General features: G+C 46.2%; 3 protein-coding genes across 4 annotated transcripts in view; 1 reads left to right on the top strand and 2 right to left on the bottom strand.

Moving 5' to 3' along the window:
* The window catches only part of MRPS2 (mitochondrial ribosomal protein S2), a 2633-nt gene extending 1178 nt beyond the window's left edge, over positions 1 to 1455 (bottom strand). The window contains exons 1-3 of one of the 2 annotated variants that reach the window (XM_026062164.1): positions 1354 to 1455; positions 1210 to 1266; positions 300 to 429 (exon numbers count right to left, since the gene is read on the bottom strand). In XM_026062164.1, coding sequence (XP_025917949.1) covers positions 300 to 429; positions 1210 to 1266; positions 1354 to 1381 — 215 coding nt within the window. In that variant the 5' untranslated portion in view covers positions 1382 to 1455. Of the gene's footprint in view, positions 1 to 299; positions 430 to 1209; positions 1267 to 1353 lie in introns of those variants that run through there. The other variant, XM_026062165.1, reaches the window with a different exon arrangement.
* A 902-nt stretch (positions 1456 to 2357) lies between these two features.
* CUNH9orf116 (chromosome unknown C9orf116 homolog) lies at positions 2358 to 4017 on the top strand. Its single transcript, XM_026062069.1, has 3 exons — positions 2358 to 2506; positions 2623 to 2701; positions 3580 to 4017. Exons 1-3 carry the CDS (start codon positions 2358 to 2360, stop codon positions 3763 to 3765), a joined length of 414 nt encoding a protein of 137 aa, XP_025917854.1. The 3' UTR covers positions 3766 to 4017.
* A 3929-nt stretch (positions 4018 to 7946) lies between these two features.
* Positions 7947 to 14248, bottom strand: PPP1R26 (protein phosphatase 1 regulatory subunit 26). Its single transcript, XM_026062298.1, has one exon. It carries the CDS (start codon positions 14212 to 14214, stop codon positions 10165 to 10167), a length of 4050 nt encoding a protein of 1349 aa, XP_025918083.1. The 5' UTR covers positions 14215 to 14248; the 3' UTR covers positions 7947 to 10164.
* Positions 14249 to 14902: the final 654 nt, after the last annotated feature.

The following is a 14902-nucleotide window of genomic DNA, read 5'->3' as shown; positions in this document are numbered from 1 at the left end:
CCCCCACCTTCCCACATCTCCAACCAGTGCGGGGAAACGCTCCTGACGGATGCTGGAGCTCTTAGTACACAGCATCTGCCCCGACTGTCCCAGCTGGGCTCAGAGGGGCTGCAGGTCTCCCAACGCCTGCATCGCACCGGGGAACCAGCGCTCCTGCAGGGCAGTAACTGGGCCCAGGCAAGAACGTGGGTCTATGTGGGCAGTGCCAGCCCTGGCCTGATCTACAGTGGCCTCCAAAGAGGTCTAGGGAAACACTTCTGATTTCAACAAGTGCTGGATCATGAAACGGGGTCACTCACCTATGCCGGCACCCCTTTTTGTGCCCCAGGTGCACCCGGGCATCGAAGAGATCTTTCAGGGAGAAGAGCTCCTGCACGTTGAAGAAGTCGGGGTGGCCGAGCGGCTCGGTTATCAGCCTGTCATCCACATCTGAAGGGAGAAGGGAAAAAATTGACTGCTCCCTCCCCGTGTCTGCAGGGCATGAGCCGGGACTGCAAAGTTTTGCTGCCCGTGTCACCGTCCACGGCACCCCGCGAGCACGTGCACCCCAGTCCCCGATGCACCTGCGGCCAGGCGCGTGCAACGAGGGCCAGCTCGCTCGGGCCAGGCAATGCCAGCAACGACATTGCTCGTCTCGTGGCCCCAGGTGCGGGCAGTGCCTGGCAATGCCACGCGGTGCAGCCGGGCGACACCGCAGGGCGCGGGGCTGCAGCTGAGCGACGCCAAGGGCTGCAGGCGGGCGACGCTGCAGGGTGCAGGGTGGCAGGAGGACAGTGCTGTGGGGTGCACCTGGGCGATGCCAAGGGCAATGCCATGGGGTGCAGGGCAGCAGCCGGGCAATGCCATGCAGCGTAGGGTGGCAGCTGAGCAACGCCGTGGGGTGCATGCAGGTGATGCCATGGGCTGCAGAGCGGCAGCTGGGCAACGCCAAGGGGTGCAGGGTGGCAGCTGGGCAATGTCATGGGGTGCAGTCAGGCGATGCCACGGGGTGCAAGATGCAAGGTGCCCCTCCGGTCAAGCAATGCCATGAGGTGCAGCCAGGCGATGCCAAGGGGCGCAAGGTGGCAGCTGGGCAACGCCGTGGGGTGCTGCCAGGCGATGCCACGGGGTGCAGCCGTGCAATGCTGCAAGGTGGCAGCCGGGCGATGCCGTGGGTCCGGCTCGGGGATCCCCCTCCCGGGGCAGCCCCCCCCCGGCCCCGGCACTTACCCCTGGGCTGGCGGGCCGGCGCCGGGGCCACCACGGTGCTGTAGAGCCGCGGAGCTGCTGCGGGGGGGAGAAGCACAGCGGGTCACACGGGCCGGCTCGGCTCGGTTCGGCTCGGCACCGCCCGGCCCGGCCCGGCCCGCTCACCTGCCCGCAGGAGCCTCGGCACCGCCATGCTCCGTGCCCGGCGGCGCAGGGCGAGCAGGAGCAGGAGGAGGAGGAGGAGGAGGAGGAGGAGGAGGAGGAGGAAGGTCAGGCGGCGCCTTCCGCTTCCTGTGCGGCTCCACCGCCTCCTGCCGGCGCCGGGCGCCCTCGCAGCGCTGCACGGCCGGTGCGGGGCGGGCTGCTGCCTCCCCCCCCCCGGGGCTGCCTCCCCCCCCGCGGTGCCAGGCGCTGCCCCAGCACCGAGCAGCGGTGCTGCAGCCCGGGCTGCCCCGGGGTCCCCCTCCGCAGAAGGCGGGCGCGGGTGCCCGCGGCGCGGCTGCGCGGCTCTGGCAGCGCGGCGCCTTTAAGAGCGCAGCTATAGGGCTGCGGAGCCGCCGCCCGTCGCCGCGCAACGGGACGCGCCGCTGCCCGGACCCAGCTCGGATCCGGACCCCATCACCGATCCGGACCCCACACCCAAACCCCAATCCAAACCCCGACCCCAGACTTGAACCACAGTCCCAACCCGCACCCCGACTCCACACCAGACCCAGTCCCGACCCCAGACTCGAACCGGACCTGAACCCCAGTCCAGACCCAGACCCGGACCCCAGACTCGAACTCCAGTCCGGACCCAGATCTGGACCCGACCTGGACCTGCACCCCACACCCAGACCCGAACCCCAGACTTGAACCCCAGTCCAGACCCAGACCCAGACCCTGCACCAAACCCCAGTACCGACCCAGACCCCACACCCGAACCCAGACCCAGACCCCAGACTCGAACCCCAGTCCAGACCCAGACCCAGACTCCGCACCCAAAACCCAGTCCCGACCTGGACTCCGACTCCACACCCGAACTCCAATCCAGACCCAGACCCAGACCCCCGACTCAAACCCCAGTCCAGACCCAGACCCAGACCCCAGACTGTACCTGGCCCCCATCCCAGGACCCCCCCACTGGGACCCCGACCCGCAGCCCGGACCCCGGCCTTGACCCCCGCCGCATGTCCCGTCCGCTGCCCACGGGCAGCCCCGACGGGGCGGCCCCAGGGCCCCCCCAGCCCCCTCGGGACCCCCGCACCAGTGACTTCTACCGCGTCAGCGACAACCTGCCGGCCAGGTTCAACCACCCGGCGCGCTTCCAGGGCTACCGGTGGGGACGGGCCCAGCTCCCCGGCTCCTGCGCGTCCCCCCCGTCCGCCCGCACACGGCAGGACGTGCTTTTGCTGGAAAGGTTTCCGTGATGCGGCTTTATGCTCTCTCCCCTAGGAAAAAGGAGCCTCACCCCCTGTACAGGACCAGCAACCAGACCTACGGGAGCAAAGCGCCCACGGTGCATGAGATGCCGGTATGTACGCACCTGGGACTGATAAAAGCATCTTTCAGTCTTTTCTTTGACATTTACTTTAGTTACTGCTGCAGTTTGCGTGTTCTTAAAATCTTCAGCGATGATCGCTCCTCTTTTCTTAAATCTTTATAAGCTAAACACCACCGTCCTGATAACACCAAATCTCCACTTGCTGTAGCAATGACCCATTTTATGTATACATGCAGGGTATGCAGTTACCCTCCCGTGCAGAGTTATTTCTTGCTTTTGGCACAAGCATGCTGGAGAAAAAAAGTACGGGCTTAGCAGATGCTCTAGTGTCTCTAAGCAGGTTTTACATGAGAGGATAAGACAGACAAGAAAAACTCAGTTATCAGTACAGTTTCCATCACCTAGGTCTTATCCTGGAATGCGATGCAGTAAAGGGATTAGGTTTAACAGGACAAAAATCTCTTTTCTTCTGCATAAAAACCCAGAGAACTGTTCCTTGTGTGACTTTTGCTGCTGAATGCTGTTACTGAAAGTACAAAGTATTTACAGATAAATTCCTCCACATTTATTCTACAGAGGAAAAGCAATTGGGAGAATGGTTTTGGACTCCAAAGACTGGCAGGTTTGAGGGTTTTGCTTTCATTCTAAGGCAGTGGTCAATGCAGAAGGTTCATGAACAGACAAAACTCCTCTTCCCTTTTCAGAGCACAGCTCAGCCCTGATACAGCAGTTCTGAACCATCCTGAACCCCTGTTTCTGGCCTCTGCAACGCCCTGTGACAATGAATTCCTCCAAGTGCCTTAACTTAAAAGTACCCTTACTATTTTATCCTAACTTCCGTAAATTGCAGGTGCTATTTATATGGGCATTTAAAACATCTCCTTTCTCCCTTCTCCTCCTTCCCACAGACCTCCTACTGTACCATCTCACACGCTTTCTCAGATACCCTGGGACCGTGCGGCATGTACAGAGATAACGGGCTCAACACCTACCTCGAGAAAAGCCACGTGACCGGCCCCGGCAACTTCATCACCTCCTCCGACCGCCTCAACTTCCATCCCAGTTACAACCCGAGTGGGCCATCGCACTGTTAGGAGATTCGCAGCAGTGGCAAGTGCAGGACGAAGCCCCTTCAGTTTACCATTGGTTACCTAGTGAAAACAAAACAAGCGAAAAGCAAGCAAACAACCCCAAAACCAAGCAAACAACCCACAGCACTAACCTTATCCTAAACCTGTTGCTAAGCCTCATGTGAAGGCGTGACTGGAAGCACCACTGCACTGGACCTGCTCAACAAGGTTAGGGGTTATTTCACCAAGAGCGGGGCAGGTTTCTGTTCCAGCAACGCCGCGGGCCATCGGGCTGCAACACGGCTCTCACTAGAGCGTGTGGCCTCAGGTTGCCTCTTCTGAAAGCAGCCGTGGGACGTCACGAACGGCTGTGAATTAAGTGGGTAAGCAAGCTGGTACGAAAACCGTATTGGTGGGAGGCCTAAACTTGAAATACTGTTTCAGAGCTCTTGTCTTAATAAAGAAACACACCCAGGAAAAGAATGGATTTTTTCAAAATGCCTTTGAATATACAGGAATATTGTGACTGCTAAAGCAAAAATGGGCAGCTCGCAGGCAGCGCGCTTGCCCATGCCATGCTGCTCCGTGAATGCTCTAGGAACAACATGCAGCTATTATTTTTGGATGAGCCAGTGTGGTTTTATTGCTCACTCTATATTGATTCTCTATTAAGATAAGCTGGGAGAGGCCAATTAGTACTGGCTGCAGCAATGGCTTCTGTGGCATTAGCATCGTATCTGCTGCAAGAAATCTATAGTACTTAAGCAATACTGAAAATTTTGGTTGCTATCACTGAGCAGAGTAAAACTGTACAGACAGACTGTCAGGAAAATAATTCATATAGCACAGTAATCAGCAACAGATTAACAAACATAGTTCACAACATTAACAGTGTAAATCAGGATTTAATAGGAATTTTTATCCTGAGTGCAGGAAAAAAAAATCATCCAGCTTGGTAATGTGACAGTTCCTATAACAATGTGATGAAATAGCTACAAAATTAACCGATTAAAGGTAACAGTATATTCATAAAAAATGACAACAAAAAAACCAACCCCCCCCACCTTTTTTTTAAAAAACAGGACTCCTAACTAGTTAAGGTCATGAAGTTAACCTGGGAGGGGGTAGCATTTTAAATACACCTCCCAAAACTACAATGCCTTAAAAATTATCCGAATAAAGGCAACTAATCCAAAGGAAAATTTTTTTTTCTCAAGTTTTATTGCAACAACTGTAGTTACAGAACCAATGAAACTGCATCATTTATACAATAACTTCACTTAAAGGAACACCGTATCACATTTTTCCTAAAAACTAGATTAGCTTAATGTTCCCAAACCTACCAGTAAGATTTAAATTATGCCCATCAGAGAATTCCCGTTTTGCCCTGCAGTGCGTTTGGTTATCGCAAACACAAGAATACCTGGCTAAATTCACCTTTGCTGAAAACACATTCACGTTTGAACAAGTAAATATACTAAGCACAGACATCGGCCTGAAATTTAACTTTTTTAATATTTAACTCATGAAAATAAACAAGCAACTGTCTATCATTCACTGCTTTTCTTCCATTAGACTCCAGGTAATACCTTGAGTTTCTCATAACTTCCCTTTCTTCTCCTGAAATGAAAGGCAACATAAAGCGCAGAATAAATACAAAACAGTTGCGACAATTTTACACATCTTTTGTTTTATCCACAGATTTTTTTGCTGGTGGGATTAATTTAGGGATGAGACTGCTTCTTAAAAATATAAATTCAGTGGCCTTTATTATGTATTTTCCACTTCTTTGCATGCTTCATCTAAAAACACCCACGTCCCTTCTTCTTTACTGTTAATTTCTGCTTTTTTTTTTTGGAACTGAAACCAGTTTCTCTGAACAGTTTTGCATGACCATGCAGTGCACCTTCCACCACTCTAATACAGACTGTGTCCTGACATATTCTGGAGGATGGTTCCCCAGTTTGTTTTCACTGAGGTCTGCACAGAAGGGAGCAATACACAAGCTTCAGTTGCAGAGTCGGCCACAAGAGAGATTTCCCTTCGCATGTTAATCTGCTTGAGGCTACAAAAATTTGCAGTTCCTTTTCATCTTTTCTGCATACTCCGATCCTCCTGAACTGTCTTGTGTCCTCATTTGAGTTTACTTGCCTTACTTAGGTCAAAGGCATTTCTTCCTTGTGTTAACTTCAGAGAAAAAAGTCTTCATTATCCTGATATTCTCTAAATTACATGGTGTATAAACACAATAGGATAGAGAGGACTATGATATAAAAATGGCATATATATCACAGTCACCACAACCTTCTAAGTCTACAAAGTATATCACAAGAAATGCCCCTTGTTGAGAACTTGGCTGATACTAGTAACTTCATGCAATCTTCTGCTATGCAAGCGAAGCACCTATGCAAGTTTCCAAAATCCTTAGCAAGCACGGCTTAATTAGAGAACTCTGACACTGCAGACAGGATGCTGTAACTTACCAGGAGCCATAATAAAATATACCAAGTAGTTTAATAACTTAACACCCAAATTAGCAAGATTTGTGCCCAGACTGAAAAAAAAAAATCATGCTGTTTTTTAAATATAGACCAGCAGCCATTTAAAAAATAAAATTACTTCTTTACTTACTTGAGTGGATCCGAGTTCATGCTTCCATATTTCTATTGCAATAGATACAGGATCAAATTAATGCCTAGGGAGGTCTGAAATCACGGAAAGAGGAAGTTTGTTCTGGGCACTCAGCCAGCGCCTCTTCTGCTATCACTGGAGTTGCCAAAAATAGGGTCAAGAGGGGTATCTAGTCTACTGCTGGCTGGCTCTTATGATCAGTATCAGTAGGAAGAAAATGAAAGCTGACCCATTTTGGTATGGCAGCTATCAAGATCCAAGCGATTTGTACCGCAGTCCCCAACTTGGTACTGCATGGGACTCTTGCTCATAAATTTGTATGCACTCACTCAGTATAATTTTCCTACAACTCAGCTGCTCGACCCTTAATCTGTAATGTATAATAGTGACTTCTTATTGTTCAAACACACCAGATGTCTCTTTTTTGAATGACTGATGAGAACTGTGCCCAGAATGATGATACTGCCAATGGTGCCGCACCACTCCCCATACGGCCGAGATGTCAGTGCTGCAGATGGTTGCTGTACGCCATTTAGAGTTATATCCCCTGCGGATGCTTTGCTCCTGCCTCACAAGTCAGCAATTCCAGTGGGACAAAGTGTGGAAAAATCACTTCCCGAGACTGAAGAAGGGTGGGAGGACCTGGGGGGACGGGGTGAATACCCACAGCATATTGGTACAGAAGCACCGAGGCTGACAGGCTGGTTTGCATACCAGAATAACACTCTTCCTCCTTCTCCCCTGCAAGACTAGCCCAGAGTCTCCTTGCTTTCGAGGAGAACTCAGCGCTAGGTGTTGCAATCTCCCCGGCGTGAGCAAGAAAGCACGTTCATCCAATCCCCCCACCCCCATGGGCTCCTGGACTCGATACCTCCAGTTTTCAGTTGTGCGGCAGAAAGGATCATGTGCCAGCTCTGGAGGCTGCAGGAGTGGAGCTGCAAAGGCTGCCATGAAGAGCCAGACCAAGTGCTTTCCAACTGAACCTGAATTCTCACCTGCCAAACTCTGCTCCAACAGGAGGAAACCCCCAACGCGCTCGGGAAGTGCTCCTCTGATGCTGCTAAAGGAGAGGGGCAAGCACAAGGAAAGATTGCATTTCTTGCCCACAAACTCAGGGAAAACTGCTGTTATGGTTTTGCTAGAGTTACAAACACCATACTCACCTCTCTGAGTACCCACACAGCTTGTTTACTTATGTGCTTTGTAGATTCTCCTCCTCCACTTTTTGTTATTAAGAACATTTGTTTAAAGATGGATCTTTTAAGATCTGGATTCTGCTTCTTCGTCCCATGAAGTCACATTCTACTATCAAAAAGAGGATTAGGGCCTCAGGTAGCTGGTGGCCACAGAGAAGAAGCGACAAGAAGCAAGAGCAGCAGATGAACTGTGATCCTGTTCCCAGTTAGGCTAATGGAAGTTTTGGGATCATCTTAGAGTGCGACATCCTTCACTCACAAATGTTACTGGCATGAGCTAATTACATCCCTGGACTATATTCATGAGGGAAAAAAAATAGGTAACAAAAAGGACTATTTACTAAAGAGGATGACACAAACCATAGGAGCACTCTCTGGTTTCATGGTTCATAGTCAGAACCCAATTTATTAAACATTATAAACTTATCAATGTACACCATTTCCTATATACAAATCAAGTTTATCAATTAAAAAAAGTGCTGTCTGAAATTAGATTTTATTTAAAGCACAAGGTAATCAGCATTGCATCTTAACTGAAAGTGAATCAGTTCAAGAGTAGTATTGAGAACACAGACACATTGACAGGGCACCAGACACCTTTTAACTCTTAATGTTGATTTACTGAAAATTTTGAGGACAAAAACATTCAGCTTATTTTATACAAACAGTACATACTGCTTCCATTATCTCTATTAAAATTAATTATAGTTTAATCCTTTTAAAGCAAGGTACTCTGAAAACTTCTATTTTAAAATACCAGTCTATTTACCAATGCCAAAAAGGCCCAAATCCTGCAACTGAATCAAGGCAGACAAAAATATATGCCCATGTAGACTGACTGCAGGCCTGTGGGCCAAGTAAAAAACACTTTTCCCAGGTATTCTACCACTAAAACAAAAGGATCTAACATACTGATCTCTTAAACAAACCAACCAACCCAAGGACTATAAAAACGTGGCCAGACAGTAAGATATATCAAGTGACCACTATTAAAATGTTTAAAATGTAACTGCACAACAGTATAAACACACAAAGGATGTTATTGATTTCTCTACATGCCACAGTTACTTGCTCTACTCTACACTGTTCTTTGCCAATATTCTGCAAATGCATCATATCGGGGATACTATGCAATACTGGATCCATTTTTGACTGCTTTTGCTCCGTTTTGCAAAATTAAGGCCAGCTTCTAGGAAGACTGCTGAAGTGATTAAGAAACAAAGTGATACTAAATGGTAGTTTGGCTGAGATAAGTTCTGTAAAAAGGACCAGATACAGCGAATACTAAATCAATTCACAGGGACAAGAGGTAAGAACAAACCAATCCAAGGACTTCACTACACACAAATGAAAATGAAATAACTAGTCAACACCATAAATTCACACCTTTTAGATTTTCCAGTGAAATCTGTGTGGGGACACTTACTCTGATATGAACGCACTACTTCAATGTCATTTAAAATTAACACAGATTAAAAAGTAGTAGTGAAAAATTGTTTTATTCTAGCTACTGGAAACAGAGGCAGAGAAAGCTCTATCAGTAAAAATGACGAGAGCTGAGAATATCCTTGGCGTTTACTTTAGGGACCTCCTATAGCAAACCTAGCTTTGCTCTATTGCACAAAAATAGTAAATGAAGATAAAAGTCCACAGAAATGTAAAATTTTAGAAACCACTTTTGAAAAAGGAAAGAGAGGGCACTCAATGCAAGGAAGTTCATTCAGAAAAACAAAAGCCATCGTTGGGCAACTGCAGGGCATCAGTATTAGATTTGAGAATAACTAAGAAATTGTTTCAGCCTTGCAGGCCCAAAAGCATGTAAATCCAGTGAAATCCACACAAATAATGTTGTTTGAATGGACACGCTCCTTCTACACGTTCCTTCTCTTGACTTGAACTGCAATTGTGCTTTGAATCATCTGCAAACAGGTTTTCAGTATTCAAAAGGTACTTTCAGCAGCCACTGAGATCACTTTACACAGGGCGTGAGTCTCTGACAGACTGACCCACTTTATTCGTTGGAATTTGCATGTGGCTCTACAAGGATGGATCTCCACACCTTCGCGGGAGTTCTGCTTGCTGAACTCATTCAACACTTCTCAGAGTCGGAGAACTGAGACCCAAGAATAAAACGACTACATAGAATTGTCCTAAGGCAGCTCCAATGCCAACAACTGTCAGATGCTTTGCCTCAAAAGCATAGCGTTGCTATCAAATGCTGCGTTTCTCTAGGATCTCTTAACAGATTGCCAAATATATTAGGCACAAAAACAGGTTTCCTTCTAATATATGATTAGAGGCCTCATAATTTAAAGCACGATTAGCCGTGGTATCTTCGTATCTACAATAACTACAGCATCCTGTAGTAATGCAAGACCTAAAAATCATTATAAAAAATATTTCCTTAGAGAGCACTTTAAATAATTTACAAAATTCTACAAAAACTATGTATGCTGTTAAATAGAAGCATTTTTCACATTAGTGTGTATACATTTATCAGTATCGCCCGCTTTCTCTCCTTTTGCCTTGTTTATCAAGATAATTACAGTGATAGTTATTTTCTAAAAAGACTGTTACTGTAAAAAAAAAAGTGTACTTACATATTTGATACCTTTCTGTTCAAGAGGGAATCTGCAGGTATGTCAGTAAATTTTGCACAATTTTTGTCTAAAACTTCCTGCCCTTGGTCCACTCCACAATCGGTTTCCCTATCTTGGAGGACAGGTATTTTTCCTTCCGAACTGGAGCTGGATACCTGAATTTCTTCCTGCCTGTCACTGTCCTGGTGGGCAGCTATATCTTCTTTCTCAATGCACACGTGTATACTCCTATCCATACATGTTCCTCCCCTAGTTTTATCCAGCGTTACTGCTGTCACATTTAGTCCCTGCAGTGGACAACCTAAACTTGGATCTGGCCTGTTGTACTGCTGGTTATGCTCTCCCTCACTGCACACGTGCATACTCTGCTGAGATGCTTCTCCACTAACTTTATCTGCTTTTACTGCTGCCGTACTGGGTTCTGGCAGTTGGGGACCTAAATTTGAATCTGCCCACCTGTCTCCATGGGCATCTCCTTCCTCAATGCACTTCTGAATGTTCTCAGATTCAGATGTTCCTCTGCTAATCTTATCTACTTTTACTGCTGCCACACTCTGTTCCTGCAAGGGGAGACTGGCACTTGAATCTGCCTGGTCTCCCAAAGAATTATCCTTTTTGTAAATCTCTGCTTCCTCTTTGATGTACAAAGGAGCAGCCTCCAGTCTTTCACAGGTTTCTGTTACATGGGGACTTGACACTTCCACAGGGAGCTTTTGAGAAAAACTGGATTCTTTTATTGCTGTCTTATTCTCTCCGCTAAATTCGCCTTTTGGCAAGAGGGGTTCTTTTCCCTGTTTAAGTGTGTCTGTATCCTGGGAAGCTACCTCTGCTCCTAATGCACTGCCCTGGGTAAGCGACCCTTCTGCTTTCTGCCTTTTGTTCAAAAGCATGGATTTCTTCCTGTCCCGAGCGTATTTTAGACCTGCTATAAATTTACTTGAAATTTTTAGGTGAAAGGTATTCTTTCTTTTAGATCTAGGCTTTGCTTTAAAAAGTTTTTGTACTTTACGACCATCGTTTTTGCTGGTTTTAGGTGGAAGTATTTTCTGCACAGGCTCTATACTAGAGATATCCTTTTTACCTGTTGCATTTCCTTTTGCAGGTATCTCACCAGCAGCAATACCTTTAACCCCTACCATTCCTTGTTTAGCTTTTGACTGACCAGTAGTATGAAGATATACATTCTCTGCACAGGAAGCATTTTTCTCACTGCCATGTAACATTGCACTTTTCCCTTCCGTTCTCTGAGAGTTCTTCAACTCATCAGTTTGCTGAGATACCTTAGTCTTTTTACTCTGAGCCAGTAAGAGGTCAATCTCATTTTCAACTGGCTGTTGTTTTGCTTTTCCTTTATTAGCACTTTGTTTGGTCACGCTCAGTAAGTCCAGAGTTGCATCATCTTTTTGCATCTCTGAATTGCTTGAAGAGTCTTTGGCCTTTTCTGCCAAAAATTTCCGAATTTCTTGTTCAATGCTGTCATCACTGTCCACTGAACTGCTATCATCAGTGGCTGATGCAGCTGTGAAAGTACATTTTTTATTTTTAGCTGTCTGCAGGTTATTCTGGTTTGAAACTGGTTTACGTTTACATCCTTTTTTAAACTGTAAATTAAACTCTAAGTTCTTCATGGTTTCTGGTCTTTCATTTGGAAGTTTGATATTTATGTTGTCTGAAGGATTTCTGATTGCATTATCTTTCATAGCTTTTCTAGATTTTGAGAGGCAGCTTTTCAGTAGCACAGGACTTTTACATTTCCACTCATTTTGCTGGAGGTTACTAAATTCATCTAGTAGCTGGGTTTCTGTCTCGCTGAATCTGACTCTCTTCTTGCACTGAGTTTTCTGGTCTTTAGACTTCTTCTTTAATTTTCTTTTAGATCGTAAAAGGTCCTTGATAGCACTATCAAGATCCTCATCACTATCCAGAGAACTGCTCTCGTCATCCGAACAATCCCTCTCTTGAGTTGGGACTGTATTTTTAATAAGCTTTCTTGTGCTACTTTGAACCTGCATAAAAGGGTTTACAGAGTCCAAGGCCACACATTTGCCAACAGATCTGGCCAATTCGGAAGACATCGGCTGCTGCTGCCTAGCCGCTTTGCTACTTAGCCCTTGAGCATCACAGAGTTCTTTAGGGCTGCTCAGAGCACGCCCCTCTTGGAGCACAGGAAATTTTGAACAGTAATCTGACTGGAAAAATCCTGTCTCAAACTGTTCAGGTGTTTTTGATGCACCTTGTTTCGCTGTTCTACCTTCTCTTTTGAGTCTCCTTTTACGGCTCAGTGATAGCTTCAGTGTTTTGGGAAGAGAAGGCTCAAGGGTACCAGTGAGGTTGTTTTGATCAGAAGGCAAAGGCATCCGGATTGAGTGCGACAGACTGGGAGGCTTTGTTACAGGGCTTTCCGACTGTGCTTTGAGAGCCAGAAAAGCCCTGATTTCTTGCTCTATACTATCGTCGCTGTCCACAAGGCTGCTGTCACTTTCACAATGAGATGATGAGAGAAGCTGGGGAGAAAAGAAAGAGTCTGCAGTAAGTGATTTGCTCTCACTTCCCATTTGGGATGGCATGATTGTTTTGGAAATATCAAGGATAGCTTCTGCACACATGAGTTCTGCAGATGTGTCTGCTCTGCAAGAGGCCTGCAATGTCAGCTCACAAGCAGAAATCTTGTTTTCTGCAGGTGCAAAATGTCCGGCTTTTTTCAGTGGCTTAAACAGCTTGTTAAATTCATTGCTTGTGCTTTCTACTTCTGCTGACTTTGAACTAATTTCTTTTCTCTTGTCGCTTGTAGGGCTTTTATGGACTTCTGGTGAGGCACTTGCTGAGCTAATTGTCAGGCTTGCAGAAATGTCTGCTATGCCTTTTGCATCAAATTGTTCTCTTTGCAAAGGGGCATAGTCTGTTGAAGGACCTGCCTCTTGCCTGACCTTCTCCAGCTGATAAAGTTGAATGGCTTCTTCAATACCATCATCACTACTTGAGTCAGATGCGTGCATGTTCTCGTTGATAAGTTCTCCTCTTGTCTCCCAGAAATTAGCTCCACTTTCTTCATTTTGCTCCACTAACCAGGGTTGGCTAGCAGTGGCCACTTCCAGATATGCTTGGCTCACTTGGCTGAAATCGCTAGGTTCTTCTCGGACTTTAGACTTCAAACATTTGGACTGTGTGCTGCTTTTCCTTAGCTTGGGATGGTGTCTTAAGAGAAGCGCTTCACACCCTTGCTTTATAGCACCACAATTTGTTTTGTTAGTTGTTTCTTTGTTACATTTTAGGACAGATCTCACATGTGAATCTTTTTTATCCTCCCCAATTACACACTTACTAATTTCTTGCTGCTTCTTCTCATGCAAAAATTGCACTATTTCAGCTTGTATGCTCTGTTCAAAAGAGTCATCGCTACTGATGCTTTGAGGAGAAGCAGGCTGTAGCCTTTTACCAATTCCCAAGTGGTCAGAAAGATAGTCTTCAGAGAGCATCTCAGCTTTAAATTTCACAGGGAGAAGATTATTAGCCATTTTGTTCTCGGAGAATTCTCTTTTAAACCTTTTGTCTCTGCCTGTACTTTCAGAACACTCTGCGTTCCTTTGCAGTGACTGGCCACTCTTGCTTTTTGCTTTCAAGTACTCTTGAATGGCTTCCTCTATATCTCGGTCAACAGAATCGTCACTGTCAGAATCCAGCAGGAGAGGCCCAAACTCCACATTCTCTTCCACTTCAGTGCCGTCGGAATCAGCAGGGAAACTTAACCTGTTATATTTAGGGTGTTTCCGTAGCAGCGCAGTGCTGGTTGCAACTCTGTTACTAGTGCCCTTTTCTCCCTTTTGTTTCTTCTGAGTAATACAGTCATACTCATTGTTCATACCCAGGGGAGACTCTTGACTTTGCAGGTTGTTTATGATCATCTGAACTTTTGCACTGACAGAAGTTCTAGTGACGTCCCCTTCAGATTCAGAGAAGCAACCCGGGTATCTACAACTCCTTGACGGTCCAAAGGACTCCCATTTTGTTTGTAGAGCTACCAAAGGAGAAGCATTCATAAGGAACATTCTAGCAGACAACAGCAAAGTCGACACAGGAACAGTTTTTCAGACTGGTCTCTTTTCCATCCTACAATAAAAGAGAGAACAATACTTTTCATAATGTATCTGAGTTTTGAAAGTTCCATGCAATACTACTCGGTGAGACAAATTGTAAATTATTACCACTCAGACTTACTGTGCCAGATAATCACAAAAGTTACTCCTCAACATCTTTTTAACCAGTAAATCAGTGACTACTGCCATTAGGGACAAGATAGAACACTCATCATTTGTGGTTTTCAGTATTTTCTGGCACAGCTATAATCTGATTCAGATAATTGCCTTCACTTCTTAAATTCTTCCTGCACTTTTCACTGAGGATAGCACTCTCTTTTGACTATGTTCCTAAATAACCACATACTATCAAGACGCACAAAGATTCACTTTGACTACATTTCAGCATACAGGTGGGCAAGACCCCTTTCTGCACTAACATGATTTTAATACTTCTGCAATGAGCTTTGTGGCAAAAGAGAAAGAGCAATTTTAAGGGAAGCTTTCATAATGAAGTGGAACTGGTGGGAGAGCAGAATCCTGCAAAATATTCTCCTCCCTATGTTTCCTTTGGCATAATCGCCCTTTTAAAATAAATCCCGCCATGCATAGCTCAGCTGTTTAGTCTGACAACAAAAACAATGTTGGCTATGTCCACATG

This window comes from Apteryx rowi, unplaced genomic scaffold (assembly GCF_003343035.1).
Source record: "Apteryx rowi isolate R43461 unplaced genomic scaffold, aptRow1 scaffold_19, whole genome shotgun sequence".
Lineage (NCBI taxonomy): Eukaryota > Metazoa > Chordata > Aves > Apterygiformes > Apterygidae > Apteryx > Apteryx rowi.
This window is presented reverse-complemented; position numbering and strand designations above follow the sequence as displayed.

Bases quoted from the DNA above. Each gene is read 5' to 3' on its own strand.
- PPP1R26 (XM_026062298.1), bottom strand. From the start codon at position 14,214: ATGTTCCTTATGAATGCTTCTCCTTTGGTAGCTCTACAAACAAAATGG.
- CUNH9orf116 (XM_026062069.1), top strand. From the start codon at position 2,358: ATGTCCCGTCCGCTGCCCACGGGCAGCCCCGACGGGGCGGCCCCAGGG. The intron at 2,507-2,622 runs GTGGGGACGGGC...TCTCTCCCCTAG, and splicing joins GCGCGCTTCCAGGGCTACCG to GAAAAAGGAGCCTCACCCCC. The intron at 2,702-3,579 runs GTATGTACGCAC...TCCTTCCCACAG, and splicing joins CCACGGTGCATGAGATGCCG to ACCTCCTACTGTACCATCTC.